Source organism: Vicia villosa, linkage group LG6 (genome assembly GCF_029867415.1).
Source record: "Vicia villosa cultivar HV-30 ecotype Madison, WI linkage group LG6, Vvil1.0, whole genome shotgun sequence".
Taxonomy (NCBI): Eukaryota; Viridiplantae; Streptophyta; class Magnoliopsida; order Fabales; family Fabaceae; genus Vicia; species Vicia villosa.
This window is the reverse complement of record NC_081185.1, coordinates 132,779,559-132,798,130: the sequence shown is the minus strand read 5'-3', so window position 1 is coordinate 132,798,130 and position 18,572 is coordinate 132,779,559. Positions and strand designations below refer to the sequence as shown.

The 18,572-nt window shown below is 34.5% G+C and overlaps 1 protein-coding gene across 3 annotated transcripts; it reads right to left on the bottom strand.

The window, feature by feature from the left end:
- Nucleotides 1-12,120: 12,120 nt before the first annotated feature.
- On the bottom strand, nt 12,121-17,251 carry LOC131610053 (uncharacterized). 3 transcript variants are annotated; one of them, XM_058881915.1, is made up of 6 exons: nt 17,076-17,251; nt 16,638-16,793; nt 16,061-16,140; nt 14,039-15,889; nt 13,139-13,286; nt 12,121-12,994 (listed from the first exon to the last, which is right to left on the bottom strand). In XM_058881915.1, exons 2-6 carry the CDS (start codon nt 16,783-16,785, stop codon nt 12,261-12,263), a joined length of 2,961 nt encoding a protein of 986 aa, XP_058737898.1. In that variant the 5' UTR covers nt 16,786-16,793; nt 17,076-17,251; the 3' UTR covers nt 12,121-12,260. The 3 variants fall into 3 exon arrangements, with proteins under 3 accessions (XP_058737898.1, XP_058737900.1, XP_058737899.1); XM_058881917.1 differs by having other exon boundaries at nt 16,061-16,137; XM_058881916.1 differs by lacking the exon at nt 17,076-17,251 and adding an exon at nt 16,944-17,065.
- Between the last annotated feature and the right edge of the window lie 1,321 nt (nt 17,252-18,572).

Genomic DNA, 18,572 nt, shown 5'->3' with positions numbered 1-18,572 from the left:
ATCAAAATCAGAAGAAAAAAAGATAATAGAGGGACCAAAGTTGCAATTAAACTTTTTTATTATTATTCGATTTTGAGTGAAATTTATGATTTTCTAGAATATCAATCTAGTATATTCAATTTCTTTGTTATAGTTTGTATCTTAACATTATTTTTGATATTTTTAAAAAATTTATAGTGATACTTTGTTGTGAACCAGACAATTTAGTTCTCTAGTCATATATAACATTATTGTACTTTTTCTAAATGATGTATTACGTACTAGTACTAGCTAGTATTTGTACTGGATTCCATACCATACCTCTTAGCCAGGTGTGAATTGATTAAGATTTGAAAATAATATATATTTTCAAGGATTTTTACATTTGACTTGTTCATCTTCTTGTTCCAACAACATCTCTAAAGGAATCATGTTTAACTGTATATCTTACCATGTTAAATTGAAATATGCAATTGCAATTGCAACAACAATATTGCTGGTGTGATATATTTCACAATCACATTGAGCCGTAATTGTGGTGTGATTAAATATCACGTGTTAGACCGCATTAAAGTCAACATTTCACTCACATTTATTTAAGTATTTTGATTAAATTTTAAAATATCAGAACACTAAAACTCAATTTACTTCGGATATAATGAAATTTGTTAACATTAAGTATTTTTCAACAGTGTATTTCAATTATCCCTCAATTAAATCTCACACTGCAACGGCCGCAATGTACATCGCAATGACCACAACTGTAACACTCGTATCTGCAACCACAAATTAAAATCATGTATCATAGTTTTCAATTATAAAAGCTTTCGGTGTGACGTATCATACTTGTTTAGCTCCTTTAGCTATGGAAGTGATTTGGAGGAAACGTTCTTGATAACCCGGAGGACAATAGTGTTGCCTATAACACCCCGAATTCTAGATTAATTGTTTGTTTAATTAATTTAACATGAATATATGAGTCATTGTGAAGTATTCGCTAAATATGATATTTTAGTGTTTTTATGTGAGTCCTTATGATAATTCATGATGTTTTGATGAGTATGATGGTTATGTGATGTTTATGTGAGTCATTGTGAAACATTTGATATAGATGATGTTTTAGTGATTTTTGGTGAAGTATTTGACTTATGTGATGTTTTGATGATTCAAGTGATGTTGTGGTGAATTGTGATGACTTGATGAAGATGAGGTGTGATATGATGTTTTGGTAATTTATTTGATGATGTTGATGTGTTGGGGAATTATAGAGTATTTTAGATGATATATAATAATTAAGATAATTAGTTAATATTATTCTAATTAGTAAAATATAATAATATTAATGATATATGATGATTGTGGTATCAGAGGGTATGTATCCTTAGAATAGAGGGTAGTGCCTTTGATTAGAAGTTGTAGAATTAATTAATTAAACATAATTAGTTGTAATTATTTATTTGATTTGATTTAGTAGAAAATTAGATGATTTAATATGGTTAGAATAAGAATTATTATTTAGATATAATAATAATAATAATATTAGATATTATTTGATACTAATAATAATAAATCAAATAATATAAAGTGTGTGGAGATTTTGGGGGCAAATTAGTAATTGCGCGAGGATAAGTTGGGGGCAAGGTGGGTAGATCATAGAAAGGGTCTATTTTTAAGAGAAAATTATGAGGGTTAAGGCTTTTGTTGCTGATAAGTGAAAGTTAGAGAGAATGTGAAAAGGCTAGGGCAAAGAGAGACAAGAAGAGAAGAGGAATCTTGGTAGAACACAAAGAGGATTAAAAAATCAAACCATAATTCTATGGTAAGATAAGTTTTATCATTGTTATTATAATTTATTTAAGGCTTAGATGATTATAGGATTATTGAGGTTTTGGTGTAGGTTTTGATAATGAGATAGATGTGATGAAATTGATGATAATATGACGAATTTTGGTGATTTAGATGTGATAATATGTAATAGATAATACCCATAGAATAGAATGCATAGAGATGTATTTCGATTATGAAATATGGTGACTATATGGTGTTTTTAGGGCTTATAAGGTGTAAAAATCGCAAAGGAATTAGTCTGAAAAGTGCAGAAAAATTCAGCATACGGATAATATGCGTCGACGCAAACAGGGGAGCGGTCGACGCAAAATGCAGGTGAACGGTCAATGCAAAATGCAGGCGAACGGTCGACCATAGGGTCGGCCTGAGTGAACCCGACGTGGGTTGGATTATCTATGCGTCGACCTAAGGAGGTTATGCGTAGGCTCACAACATCCAATTTTTGACAGATTTTTGTAAAGGCCATAACTTGAGTTTTAGGACTCTGATTGATGCGTCAATCAAAGCGTTGGAAAGCTAACGTAATGAAATATACCTTGGTGGAATAAAATTAATCATAGGGTTTAGTCTTATAGTGCTTGAATTAGGATGTAATGATGAACTATGTAGTGTTAACATAGAAAGTATGCCATTTGTTATGAGTTGACGTAACCATGTTTTGGTATAACTTGATGAGTGTTTTCTTTATGATGACATGATGTTATTGTGATGATGGTGTGTGTTTTCCTTACGACGAGATGATGACACCATGTGGTGATATACCAATATGTAATGCCTTCTATTGTGAATTTATTTAACCATGTCTTGTTGTGACTTGACGTGTGTTCTATGATGAATTGATGATGTTATGTTGATGTGGGTCTTATGAAGTTGCATTTATTATCTCTGGCATTGCACAACACTTGTATTAAGTGATGTCTTTGATTGATTCTTGAAAGATAATGTTTGGTATATTTTAAGTGATGTATTTGATTTATTCTTGGATTTATGATGTTGTTGTGACGTGAAGAACTGGCGATTGTTGTTATGTGATGGAATGTAGTAAACGATGTTATATGATTGTTGTTTCCTTGATATAACTACTATATCTATTCCTTATGTCTTTTATAATGATTATGATTTACTCACCCTTTCTATTTGAATGTTACGTCCACATGGGTAACGCGCAGGTGGTCAAGTTTAGTGCAGGAAGCATAAGAGGTAGCTTCGGAGTGTGCTATTTAGTTTTCGTTGAGTATAGTGGGTCTTGCTCTGATATGTAACATCGTGGTTTGGATCGATTGATTGTGAACCTTGAGCATTTTTTTATTTTGAAGATTTTGTATTACTTTTATAGTCATGAAGTTATAAACACGAAGTATGGTGATTTTGTCGATGTTTGAACTACCTTTCATGGTAATGATTAATTTATGAAGAAGTTTCTAAGAGATATTTATTCCACTGCGAAATTTGAAGTAATTTGATTAATGGCACTCAGGGCCGACCCAATCAGACTGAAGGTCCCGTTCTAATTTAAATAATAAGCCCAATTTTTTTTAAAAAAAGTACAATTATAATAAATAAAAATGACAGATATAAAATATAATCATGTATTAGTAAAACAAATTTAATTATAATTATTTGGACTTTGATCAATCTAATTTTTTTATTGTATTGATTTTTTATCATAACATTTTTTTGATTTATTAAATTTTTTTATATCAATTTATATATTTATTAATATTAATGCAAAAAAATTGGACTTTTTAAAAATTTGGGGCTTCTAAAATTTGGAGCCCTGTGTTGTAGAGCCTAGCCTCTTACTCCTGCACAGGGTTAGGCTTGATAGCACTAAAGATGTTATTTGTGTTTAAATTTTTTACAATCCGTATTATGGAACAGGATTAATTGCTGTATGAAATTATATGAAAATGTGACATCTTCACTTTTATTTTATGTTTATTTATTTATTAAAAATATTCTTGAAAATGATGTCCTTTCAAAAGGGTGTTACACTGCTACTTTTGGCCTTCCTTCTTTTTAATAGCTATGTACTTTAGTTGAATTATTTAGTGGTAGTGAAAACTGATTTCAATTTGATTTTTTTTTTTTAAATGAGATAAATGAATTAACTTATGTTAAAATTTATTAATTTAAAGATGATTCTTATTAATTTATAATGTTTGAATAGTTTAAGATCAAAATAATTTTAAACGTGTAGTTATCAAAATGGTTTTTAATGTGTATTTAAAATTAATTTGTTTTGCATATTAAACTTATATATCTACAAAAGTTGTTAACATGGTTATTTATATATAAAATGTTGGGTTGATAAATTTGGGATTTTTTTTTCGTTATCTTTGATTTTTGTATGTCAATTGATTAATTAAAATCATGAGTGCTAAAAATATTCTCTTTTCTTAATATTTACTCAATGAACTCATGTGAATTTCACTATTTTATATGGAATCTATTATAAAACCGAGGCCCACTTTAATTTCTATAACAAAAGAGTAAGTACAAAAGTAAACATTGAGACCAGAATATTTTTAACATTGTTCAAGGTTATAATTGATAGAGAAAACACAAAACGTTTATTGCACCTAATGCATTAGTCACTTATTCTGAAAATATTTAGAAAATATTTTTAGAATTTGAGAATTAGAATTTGTACGTATTTTAAACACAACAAACCCAATTTCTGAATTAAGTGAATTATAAGTAAAAAATTTAGTCTAAAAATTAAAATTCGGACTCACTCTAATCACAACAAATTCAATCTCATAATAACGTCAAATACAATTAAAAATAGGTTTCGAGATTGATATTCAGATTCAACTTTGAATACTAAAATGTGGACACACTCATTTAAATGTGTGCAACCAATCTTTTCCTCCCCATTCGATTATATTTGGAACCGACTTCTGAACTTCTCTCAAGAATATAATAAATTTTCCACTTATCTGAATCCATCATTTTCCAACTATGCTCTCAATATATACTTCTAATCGTTCAAACCAAGCATTTCATCAACTTCTACTCCTTTTTATTCATACTAACCACATTCACATCTCACATTTGATAAATTATTCATATTCTTGATTTTTCATATTTTTTTATGCATGCAACTCCTTTATAGCTTGATAGATTATATTTAAGATACATTAGGTTATATCCAATAGAAATGTAATTCCTATTTTGATTAGGTATGAATTTGAGAGATCTGAAGGTTAGGGTTGATGTTTGGTCTGGTTTTTGCTATCTAGGTAAATATGGATGTAACACCCCAACTAAGTTATGTGTTTAGAATCATAATAGTTGAAGCATTTTTAACTGGTATTGAGAATAATCATTATATATATATATATATATATATATATATATATATATATATATATATATATATATATATATATATATATAGCATTAGTGTACATGTACAACACAATCATCCCCAATGTAGTACATGAAACATCATAATGTCGGTACAAACTAAAATCCAAAACATAAAATACGGAATACAAAAGCTCTAGACACAACAGAAGCATACCAAGAGACATATCAATCCTCAAGGCCTTCATTGCGCCTTCCCCCAGCCACCTGAGAAATATGCAACATGATTGGGGGTGAGATACTATATCTCAGTGAGGGTCACCTATCCTACGAGTCCGCTCGTCTGCAGAGTACACATGACTAGAAAGATTTTATGTCCTAGTTCTTCAAGGGATGACTGAATCTACAAAAGATTTGAAGTCCAATGACCTCCTAAAATGCGAAAATGTTGGCTAGTCGCCTATATAGTCAATGCTTACCAACAAGACATATCCTCGTTTACGGGTTCACATTTACAGGCTAGGCGTATTGCCAACCAATATTTATGCGGACATACACCCCGTTCACACTACGCCCCTTATCATAGTGCGAAGTGATGCCTAGCAAATCATTCCACAACATTACGTTCCATTTCATAGTGTAGGCATCGCGTTACGCCCAATTTGGAGTGTGAACGACACATTATGTGAGTCGTAAGGAGTGTGACTTCACATTACACCCCTTGGAGTGCGATTATCCCATACACTTTGTTCAAAGTGTGAACATCACATCACACCTCACGTAAGCAGTGTGACTTAACATTTTGCCCCCACTTAGGAATTTTGAGTTAATGATTTATAGTCACCTCTCCGCATTACGCCCTCGTCGGAGTGTAAATGTCACATTATGCCCCATTTTGGAGTGCGAGAGTACTTCATGCACATTACGTCTCACCGTATTACGTTTTATCCCGTGATGAAGATATCGCAGTATGCCCCACTTAACTTAAGGAGTGTGAATATCATATTACACCTTGTTCGGAGTGTGAACGTTACATTACATCCCACTAAAGGAGTATGACTTCACATTACGCCCCACTTAGGAATTGCGAGTGAATATGCGGAAAAGGGTAAACATTCGTGTACGCATACAAGTACTCCTAAATACTTATACTGAACCTACTAGGGTTTCTCACTTGGCTGTCATTTATCCGTATTATTCAACCCAAGTTATTATGCCTGATATACACCTCCATGTTCATTGAGATTTTTTATGCAAAAGCATGCTAAGCGATCTAGTCTTATACAACACATCATATTATATTGATATATCACCACTTATATAATTATTTAACTCCATAGTGCATAAGAAAGATCAAACAAGTGAAAATGATAGAAAAATAGGGGATGCAATCAATTTCTCAAAGGCAACAATCGATTGCATGGCCTATTTCTCTTGGCGTTTATTCTAAATTACATGGTGGCAATCAATTGATCCAAAGAAGGAATTGATTGCTTCTAGGAATTTTCCACACGTTCACCCCCAAAAACTCATATATTCAAGCATGCAATCGATTGTTTTTAACTTGCAATCAATTATAAGTACTCCAAATTGCAAAATTCCCTGCTTTACTTCCAACTTTCTAGTAATGACACACGCACACACCAATCCTAAGTAACATGATCTAACATGTTAAGGGAAATACATCATATAAAATAACACCTACAAAGCATCAATCTATGGCATACCATATTTCATCATGCATTGAAAGTTAAAGTGTTGATTCATGTTATCATACTCATGAACATGTGAGCAACCTACGGATTTTCACATACACATAGCAGAAGTTCATGTAATTCATACTAAGAACACATTGCAAAAACACATTCATAGTAACATAAACATAATCATACACATGCATTTAGAAATTTTTTGAAACCCACAGGCAACAAACCCTCCTAGGGCTAATACATACCTCTATCTATTGAGCCCCTACTTAGTTAGATAGAACCTGCAATTTTTGACGGATGATGATGAAATTATGATGGTGATCAATCTTGTTATTGAACTTAACTCTTCAAGAATCCTACTACAACTTGTTATTGTTCTTCTAAAATTTATCTCTCTATCCCTTTTTTACTTGATAGAGAAAAGACAAATAAAAAAATTAATAATATCTCTCTTAAGAGTCATCCTTACTCCTGTAGTTTTAGGAGAATATGTACGACGCTCTCGATCAGGCGGTGGATCAAGCTAAAGAATTCTTTTTGCACGTTCATATCCCTATTACGAAATTGAATTCTTTCAAGGTTAATTAGGGCAGGGCTTTGGTGGCCAATTGGGACACAACATCTCAGAGTGTGAAAGCCTGATTTTCGCCTTCTTTTTCTTCTTTCTGTAATGTTGGATGGGCTTTCATGTCTTGGAAAAAACGACAATATTTAAAAATATATTTAACTTTACATCTGGTGCCTTTATTTAGATTTGTGTGTTTGGTATATTTTATTTCTTCTTTATGGTTGTCGAATCCACCTTCTTGGCCGCTAGTCTCCCTGCCTTGGATTGATTAGCATTTTTTATTGCGTTAGGACATTCTCTTTGTTCCTTCAATTTTAAAATTTTTCTCCTTGTGAGTGTTGATGGTGTTTGTCGTGCCCATCAAACTCTGTAGTAATAATCGGAGTTTCGTCATTGTTAGCTCCTATTGGGAAGAGTTAGTATTGTTCTTCAATGTTGCTATAAACCGTTCTCATCCAAAGACAAGATGCATGTCCCTTTCCCTAGAGTTGACCTAGTTCAAGGTGGACGTCTCTGAACTCCACTGTCTACATTCTTGAAGTGGTTAGTTCCTAAGAGAGGGGTGTGTTAGCTTCGCTTTAAGCATGTTCATCAAGTGTGGAATTTTCCCCCAAATGAGCGACTTATGCCATCCTGCAGAGGATTACAAGACCCTTATGGTTGCAATGTCCCAAAGTTAGCAAATTAATTATCGACATTGTGCAAAATATCTACAGAATTAACTCGTTGAGAAATTCACAATGGTTGTATGATCTACTTCCTCTTTACTTATTTTATGGATGTGGTCGTCCACCACGAGTTTTGTCCGCGTACCTTTGCTTGAAGGGCGTTATGGGACATTCGGTGCCTTCATAGTTGCTCCTCATCCCAACCGTAAAGGCTCGATTGTCTCTGAGCGGCTGTTCAGGGATGCATCTTATGAACGATCGGTTGAGTAGTATATATTATTTGTTCCTTTATTTTGATCTAGATGTCATTCTCCACAATCCTCCAAAATTAATCAACAGTATGCGTATGGGATGAGATTCCTTAAGACTCCCACCACTAAGTCCTTCTTAAGTCAATGTGTACATAGTTTAGTTTCCTTCTCTGGTGTACTATTTACGTACGAATTAGCGAAGTCGGGCCTTTATCTTGATAAGACGGGCGAGCGGAGACGTCTTGGACAGTGTTTCTCTTCAAGGTTATCAGAAACTCATATCACCTTCCTCTCGTCTGCTCTTTCCTGCTGAGGGTATGATCTTCGTTATTTTGTGAGGGTAAGATATTGAATTATTGGAGGTCAAAAGATCTCCACTATCATGTGTGTTTAGATCCTACTGTCGGAGATTTGATTTCTCGACTACGCTAGATCAAAAGCTATCATAGGAAATCCATTATCTATGTGGTATCTTGCAAGTGTTTCGATAGCGGTGGAGACTGTTAAACCCGCTGATAGCTCCACACTGAAGATTATTCGTATCTTCTTGTTTCTCGAGTATCCTAAGGCCCCTTTATCTTTGCTTCTTGATTCAATATCACTCTGTCATCTAAAATAGGAGTTCTAATGACAGATTGCCACTAGATTTCACGAGGATGTGGATGTTAGTGGTGACAATCAAATGTAGTAGGATAAAATCAGGATACCTAACAATTTTGTGTCGCATTAATATGTAGTATGATTCACAACAGTAATCATTGTAATCGGCGATAACTCTGCGTTCGGGATTTTGTTCACCCTATCGCGGTCTAGGGATCCTGGTACTACGCAGTCTTTGCTTATCACTTTGTGATTACTCGTCATAGGGAGGAAGTATTCTGGTAGTGAGTCTACGTTGAAAATTGTTATGGTACGAATCTATTTAATGATGGATAATTGAGGTGATACAAAATCAGAAGGTTGATCGAGGATCTTCGGTGTGATACTAGAGGTTTAGGGTCCATTTCTCGGCAATTTTTGTAAGGACCCGATTTTGGATCTAGGATCTATTTGAGGAATTTTCGTGAGAATTATGAGTCAATTTCCACACACGGCGTCATTGTTCTGTTTTGGAACCAGAATGAGGTGTATGTTGATGGTGAAGAATCATATATTGATGGTGCTGATCTTCAATACGGCGACACATGATTAATCTGTAAGGTTAGCACTCTAATGTTCAAATAAGTTCAAAATTTAAGATGAGTGTAATAAAAAAATGAAGAAATTTACATTAAATATATCGTGTAATGACTTTTATGTCTTGAAACATTTAGAATAAATTGAACTTTGCCTTTTAAACATTTGGCCGTCTCATAAGAATACCACTCTTACTAATAATTATACATTACAAATACACACTATTTACGGCAACGGTCCAAATTCCATAAAAGTAAAGTAGGTGGCCAAAAGTAAAATCAATCCATAAACATAAACTAGGCCACCTTAAATCCTTTAAATGAACAAAAAGCAAAACCACTTTTCTTCAATAATCCATCTCTCTCTATCCCTTTTTTACTTGATAGAGAAATGACAAACAAAAAAGAATAATATCTCTCTCAAGAATCAGCCTTACTCCTGCATTTTTAGGATCTCAAGGATCTACAAGCTCAAGTAGTATATTCTTTATTACAAACCTTATCCTTGTGATGTAACACAATCAAATAGAGCTGTCACGGGTTTCATGGCTTGTGTTTCAAATTTCAATTTTTAACTTGAAAAACAACCAATAATTTCAGCTTCACTATTTGCCAGAACACCTGCCACTTGAGAATATTTTTAAGTTGACCATACTTATTGATTATTCTTAGTACTTAAATATCATTATCATTACTTTTTCAAGGGATGTTTTATGAATAATTTGCCAACTCGATTCTCAAGCAAAACTTGGCACGATAATACGATAACAGTATTAATTAATTTTCATGTATTATACAAATGTTATATAGTACTTTTTGAACTGAAGTAAATTCTATAGAATGGAAGTGCCTAGGAATAAAAAATAGTAAAAAATAAACTTGTTTTCAACTCGTGAGTGATGTTTGGACCACAAACTTTCCTTATTATAAGCGACAATACATGTGTTGTTTGTAAGAGAATCTTATATTAAATATAGCTAGGTAAAAAAATTATTAAAAAATATTCAAATATAAGATAAGATATTTTGCCGATGAGAAATGATTTTTTTAGTTTTCATCTTGTGAATAAGACAAGTTTTGTAACAAAAAGGGAAAGGGTGTTGGGAAAGTGTTCTGTTTTTGCATCTTAGTAAGTAGCTCTTACAAAAAAAGTGTGCATAGACCAAACTAGAGCAAGCATAATGAACGTCATGGTGGTGTTTGGTAATGAAAAAGTTATCAATCATCATCACTCCAACCAGATCCAGATCAACTGTAGAATCATGATTTAATGAGAGTAGAAGATAATTGCACAAATTCAGCACTTGCATTAATCATTAATCATGATTTAATGGGAAGCGGCAGATAATTGCAATAGGTAGACAATATTGAGAGGAATGAACTGTTCCTTTTTTTTGGTGGTGAGGGTACTGGGTCACTGGTTTAGTGGTCGAACCACTGGGTCACTGGTCGAACCGCATGACTAAACCGGGTTAAATCGGATAACTCGGTTGAATAGACCGGTCATTATAACAAAATTATATAGGTGTAAAATCTGTCGAACCTGATGATTCAGTCCCTACAAAATATAACTAGTACTTAATTTTTTTGAAAACATCATATTATAAAAAAAAATCACAAATTCATAATTTAAATTCAAATTTTACACATAAGTATCACACACACAATCAAATAGTACATAATTATAAAATATAAGCAAAAGTTTAATCGCAACATAATTTAATTGAATAATTTATAACAATATAATTTCATTGTCTACTAAATTTAATTTCAATAAAAGAAAAATTGTTTCAATGTAGGGATTTCCTTCTTCAATATCAAAATTATCGGTAACAAAATCAACCGCATCTACAACCATTTTTTTATTTTTTATTTATTTTGTTTTTTTATTTAATTTTTAATTAAAATAGTCAAAATAACATTGTTTTAATTTTTAAAAATAAAAAAAAATAAAAAATGCATTTAAACCACCGGTTCACAAAAACCGCCGGTTTTCCCGGTTTTAGCGGTTTACACCGGTTTTGACCGGTTCACACCGGTTCGATGACATTCCCGATCCAGCTATTGAACCAGACCGGTTACCTGGCCGGTTCCCGGTTCAACCGGTCCGACCGACCGGTCCGGTCCGGTTTTTAAAACACTGAGTTGTACAGATATTGCAGCACTGCATGGCCCACAACTGAGTCTACATTTGCACCCGCTGAGACAGTGTCGATGATTGAGTACTCAAACAAAATCTAGTCTGTGTTACTATATATTCTACTGTCAGAACTTAATTGATTTCACACTTATTGCAATGTAGTAGCATGATACAGTCTATCAATCACTTTTGAAGTTCTCTTTTCTAGTCTACATTTTTAGGGCTTCTTTTTCTTGGTCAAGTTTGAGATAGTGGCATCTTCAAACTTGAATTGAATTTTCAACTACTCATTCTTTCTCTTGTTATTTTTATGGAAAAAATAGGGATGACACCAAATGTTTTATTCAATAGTCTCACAGAAACCAATCTGCACTCAGGATTGATTGCATGGTCTCTTATAACAAGTGTCATAGGTTTTATAATTGTTTCAGCAGTATAGTTAGGTTACAGATTCATTACTAAAGAACAACTAAAGATTGCAACATTTTTCTAGTAGCATTTAATAAATTAGGTAGGACCATGTGTTGATAATCGAATACAACAATAATAGAGTTACAATATTCAAAAATACAAAGCAGAAAGCCACATCAGGGATTTTCAATTCAACCATTCACACCACCCTGTCTGTCAAATCAACCACTGCATCCTCCACAAGTTCTTCAAGCAACTTCCCTTCTACTTCCTTTACCAAAATATCCATCTCTAATCCCATTAGCTCAACCCACCCTTTACCCACGACCTCTTTTCTCACTACAGTTTCCACTACCAGGCTGTTACTGTCCCCACAATCCCCCCAAACAGACCTTATGCCACTAGATGTCAACTCCTTCATATGGGCTACAATAAGGTCTACCAAAAGGGGAGGTGCACCCTCTGATAATTGGAGCCTTCTATGGTCCCCACTCCACAACCTACCAAATAAGGAACTTTCTGATCCATAGCCAGTAATTTCTATTAGTGCAACATTGACACAATCAAATACAAGCTTCTGATTAGATCTCCTCTGCCTTCGCTTTGCTTCATGAAGAGGCTGAGCCTCCTTGTCGTAGAGATTGGCATATTTGTCCCTCAATGATGGCTCCAATGGACTTTCAAGGGAATGCCATCTAGAGTAAAACGAGTCAGACTGCACTTGATCATCAAGTCCAGAAGCTGATAGTAATTTCTGAACAAAGACGAGCAAGTCTTGATCCTCTACTTTGGTGTCTAAGGAAACCGATGTAGGCTTTAATGGGTACGAACTTGCCACCTCCGCACAAGAACCATCCCATGAGAGGGTTCGAGCTATTGATTCTATAGGAGGTGATTTGTCAATTAAATTAGACTTCAGAGACACCCGTGATCCTACAGAATAGATGACATTCGAGTAAATAAACCAATAAAGACAAGAATTTTTCAAATAACAATGTGCTGGTCTATCAAAATAAAATAAGATCATGCTGAAATAGCAGGTTTGGGATAAATAGAGAGCAAGGTTTTAAGCATTACCAAGCAGACCACCCTTCATACAGTCCAAGGACTCGTGAGCTGCATTTTCATCTTCAAAGGGAGGCTCTAAAACTGAGATTGGACTTGGTTGGTCCTGGTTTTCAGTTGAAATCCCTGTCACTGTGGGCTTTGACGTGGTAAATTCAGGCTGTGAAAACAAACAGAACAGTCTCAGAAACTTCTCCAGTCCATTTAGTTACCAACTTCCAGCACATATAACAGATTTTCAGAAATATTAACTCAGGATATATGGCATTAAATTCATCATTCCATAATCTTTGACAACAAGAGACATTTCTAATTATTTATCACAAGATCTATAATGTTCATAACTAGGTGTTGTTCAAAATTTTATACACTATTTCCAACGCATACCAAAATCTCCAAACAATTTGTCAAGTTGTTTGTTTATAAAGAACCTGCCACCATGTCATCAAATTTCTTAAACAATATACCATACATGAAAGCATCTCTACAACAGTGCAAGGTTCTAGGGACCAAATTTAGTAGTAAGGTGGAGAAAGCAGAAACTTAATTCTGGATAGTGATGAAGCAGTACTTCAGATCATACAGTTTAAGACTGTTTTTATCATGTTGCTTAGCAAAACATAGATACAGATGAAAAGATAGCCATCCATACAACTCGTTAATAAACTAGAGTTTAGAAGAAGCAACGTTATATTCAATACTGTGTTTCTGTTCAATGATTCAATTAGTTCCCATTTTTCTCTCCCTTTTTTTCCCTTTTGCCCTTTTGCAGAGAAACAGGGTTGAGGGACTGAGGAAAAGTAGCAGAATAGACGCGACATTAATGAGTTAACCTAGGCAGCCAATAGAGAACTCGTGCATAATGCACTGTGAAAACATGGATAAATCAAGCTGAACAATATTAGCTATTACCTCCATAGATATTACGCCTCGTCTGCTAGAGACAGGATAGGATAAAGTTTTGCTCGATGATTCACATAGAGCTGGAAGGGAACACTCTTCAAAGGACCCACCGTTGAAGCTTTGAGACACATCATTCCTAAAGACTTCAGGTGAGTTTATTGTAGATACTGATGTTTCTGCAATAGTTGACTGAGATTCATCTGTAGAATGAGAAAGACAAGATTTCTCCCTGATTGATTTCTTATTCCTTGAGAATAAGAAACTCGCAACTTTCCCTTTAAATGTTGACTTCATACTCTTTGACTTCGTCAGCTCCTTGGAGCCGTGTGCTTTACCAGCATCGTTATTACAAGCTTCAATGTAGAGCCCATTTTCATAGACATTGGAAGATACAGGGACAGACTTTGACCTGGGGAGGCTTTTAGTAGACCCATCCGCGGATATTTCTTCATCATTCGAATTTTTACTGCAAGAAACAGATTCCCTCGGTTCTGGTTCTTCATTAATACCTTCAACCTCAGATATTAGAGATTTCTTTATATCTGAAAGAGCAAGCATCTCACCCAAGGTAGAGCTTCTCCGCATATGTCTTTGCTCTTGAAGATCCTTCTTAGATGCCATCATGGCCCATCTTTCAGAGAGTCGTTTCTTAGCCTCTCTGCCTACTGATGATTCAGGAGAGCCCGAAGCACGACTGAAGGATGATGAAGAATAAGGACTTCCACAGCGATTGACGAAATCCCAAGAATGCCTGGGAGATGGCGACATGACTTCTAAATCACTAAAATTCCCTGCAGTACACTCATGATCTGATTTGTAGAATGAACTGTCATCACCAATATATCCAGTGGAAAATACTGGAGAATACACGGTTTCATCCCTCTGATAGCTCCTGAGGTCTTCATGCATTTGCTGTGTAATGTCTTCTGCCACTTTTCTTGATTCAAGTAGATCATCATCATCTTCAGGGCCGTGATAGAAGTTTCCACTTTGCAGATTTTGAGGTGATAATGACATTGGAGAAACCAAGGCCTTAACATCATGTGCTCTCACAGAACTAGGCTTCAATACCACAATTCGAGTAGGTTGGACAGGAAATTCATCAGCTTTCTGACTGGCAGGAGAGTATCCAGGACTATTTCTCTCCCATGCAGCATCATTATTTAATGGTTTCTTAATATGTTTGTCGTTATTGTTTCCCTTTCTACTGAACTTTTCATTGTCAACCAACTTTGAAGGTTTAAGAACAGTAATGCGCTTTGTCTCAGCCAGTGGAGTAGACTGCCGTTCATATAGATTTTGAGAATCCAATAGCCTGATTAACAGATCGTTATTTGAGCTTAAAACTTCCAAGGCTTCATCAAACTCCTTTGATTGGCGTAATCTCTCATCTGTAGACAGTCGCTTTGCTTCCATGAATTTTTGACGAATAAAAGCCATTTTCTTCTCATTAACATCTTCAGCCCACTTCCCTCTCTCTGGTGTCTTGTCGTTAACATTACTTGTTCTCTGTGATTGCAGCCATATTTCATAAATATCTTTGTAAGCAACCTGTTCTCTGCTCGGACGAATATCATGAAGCATTTCCTTGTCCATAAACCTATCATCCAACTGCCGATGATTGAATGAAGTGCCAGAATGACCACACATGTGCTGAGAACAATCTCCTCCAGGGCTTCTCTCCACAGGTAAATTACGTTTTCCCTGTGGAAGGGCTTCAAGGCCCATTAACTTTGCGACAACATTTGGTGGAGTATGCTTGGAAACAACTTCTTTGGACATTTCTTGGTCCATGAGCATCTTGATGGGTGTTCCATTTATTTTTTTATTTGAAGATGCTCTCATTAAGTTAGAAACAATCTGCAAAGTTCACGAAAACGGGAAATAAATCAAAACAACTACAGCAAAGTACACAGTAAATTAAAAATAAGAAAAACACTCCACATGACAGTATTATCCCATTCATCTTTTCCTTTGAATTACACCAAATGACCTTTACTAACAAAAAAATAGTAATCCTTTTCAAATTACCGGCCTATCTTCTATCTGATCAGCAAATGAAGGACTTGCAATCCTCGAAACATCTGATTGACTTCTTGAAAGAGATGCTGCTGCAAGTCAGTTATAACGCAGTGAGATCAAAATGGCAAATTATAAATGGTATAGAACAATTCCAACAGCAAAACCACAAGCACAATTATTACAAACAAGTTGCAAAAATATATTAAAGCAATTGACTGGGTTTTATGATGCTAAAGTCAGCTAAACACAAAAACCAGACAAGTCATAAAAATAGTTGTCTATCCAAAACTACAACAATGAAAACACAATGGAAAATATATAAATAAACAAATAAACAAAACTACAACTAGAAGGCAAATAGGAAAGTGCAAACAAACTACAAAATAAACAGCTTGTTACGTTTCCTCTATTAATCATCATCACCTACAAGCTATAACCCACCAATTTCTACTGTCTACCACCAAACCCCAACAAAAGAAAACCACAAACTAATTTAAACACAACCCACCATAGAGAATTTGTAAAGCAAGGAACTTGGGGGCTAAAAATGGAAAAATAAAGTAAAAATTAGAGAAGAAAAGAAAACCATGATCACGGTGTGGCTTGTCGGTGAGAAGCTTGTTTCCATTTCCAGTAGCAGTAGTCAAATCAAAAAGGTTAACCATTCTTCCCAAGCATCCAGGAAAAGGCTTCTCATCATTGTGAACCGTTCTATTATTCATCATAGTATTCATTTCAACACCTACATACAAACAAACACAAGGTTAATTGATTGTAGAGATCTAAAACCTAGAAATTCATAGAAGAAAAATAAACAACCACGAGCAAAATACGAGATCCAAATAGCTAATGAACAACAATGCAAGTAACATAAGGAAGAAATTAGGAAAACCTAGAAAATCAAAACGCGGAGATGAAAGGGGAAAACGACATTGATCTGGAATGTCGGTGGAGGGAGAAAAGGGGAATATAGAGAGAAGAAAGGGGAATCTAGAGAGAGAAGAAAGGTAGAGAGAGAATGAACCTGAGGAGAAGAAGAAGAGGCGGTGGGTGGTGTGGCATTGAGAGGAAAGGATGATTGGACGGAGTTGTTAGCTGTTTGCGTCGCGTCGGACTTGAAACCTCCTTTTAGTTGAGATGTTGTGCGATTCGTTTCACTCATTTATTACTTTTGGGTTACGGTTAATCACACGGACTCACTTAACGCTAATGCACTTGCTTTGTTGCTTATTTTAATTAAATAATGTAGCAGTAGGATAGTACTACTACTAGTAGTACTATTTAATTTCTTTTTTTTCTTAGGGATTTAAAGAAAAGTACTTTATTTAATGAAGTAAAATTTGGATGGACATAATTAGAGTGATAATTAATGGTATAATTGTAACTTTTTAGTAATTGTTTGGGTTAGGGATAGTACAAAACTACAAATTCTTTTAGGACTAAAAGACAAGGTGAGCAAGCTATGCAATTTAAGAAAAATTATGAGTGTCATGTTGGTTGTTTAGTTTATTTTAGTTCATGTTGATTTTGGTTTAGTTGATGTTGGTCTTTAATGTGATTTTGTCTAAATTTCAATCAAATGAAAGGTTAGTAAAAAATAGAACGAATTAATTTTAAAAGTTGAGAATCATCGACAAACTATCGGAGTTTTATCCATTTTTTTAGTGAAAGTTGTCCCTAAGTCTAGTTAGATGTCGCTCATACTATGTTATTTGCAGGTGGACGAACTTCTACTAGACGAAGGCAAAACAAGGAGAATTCGAAAGCAGACTGCTAAGTACACTCTTCATGAAAAAACTTTATAAAATGGGGAGAGTCTCTCCCATGCTACGATGCCTAGGCGAGCATGAAACTGCCTTGGTGTTACCTCGTATTTTCAACACAACATGAATGAGAGGTTTAAAGACGAATCTCAATGGTAATAAATTAACTTGAGTTATACTTTAGTCGAAATGGGCCATGGTCGACTAAAAGACTTGTTTTTCTGGGTTGCATACGACCGAAACATATAGTGGAATGTCGGTCGAAATATGAATCTCATCATCAAATTGAGTCAAAGACATGATGCTCGAATTAGGGGACTTAGAGAAATTTAGAGACTTTCAGTATAATGTCACCACTATAGATGTCAACATTGTCAAAGAAGTGGAAAATGGACAAGATCAAACAGCTATTAGGGACACGTGGATGTTTTTTGGGAACGAAAGACGTGTGGAAATGAAGACGTGTCGGACGGTGTTTAGTCGACCGTTGGTGATGGTTACATTAGAACTAGTATATAAGTAGTTCATATCTGTAAGATTAGGGGTCCACAATTTTACTCAAATTCTATACACTCAAAGTATCCAAGTGTTAGTGAGAAACGAGTTGATTTGAATCAATGTATGCATTTGCGTTCCATTTATGAATTTAGTTTGTTTACTTTATTTTGTTTACGACATTCAATCTTTTCTTTTAAATTTCGACATATATTGTCAAACATATTTCAAACTTATGATTTTTGCACAATTCGTCCTGGGAT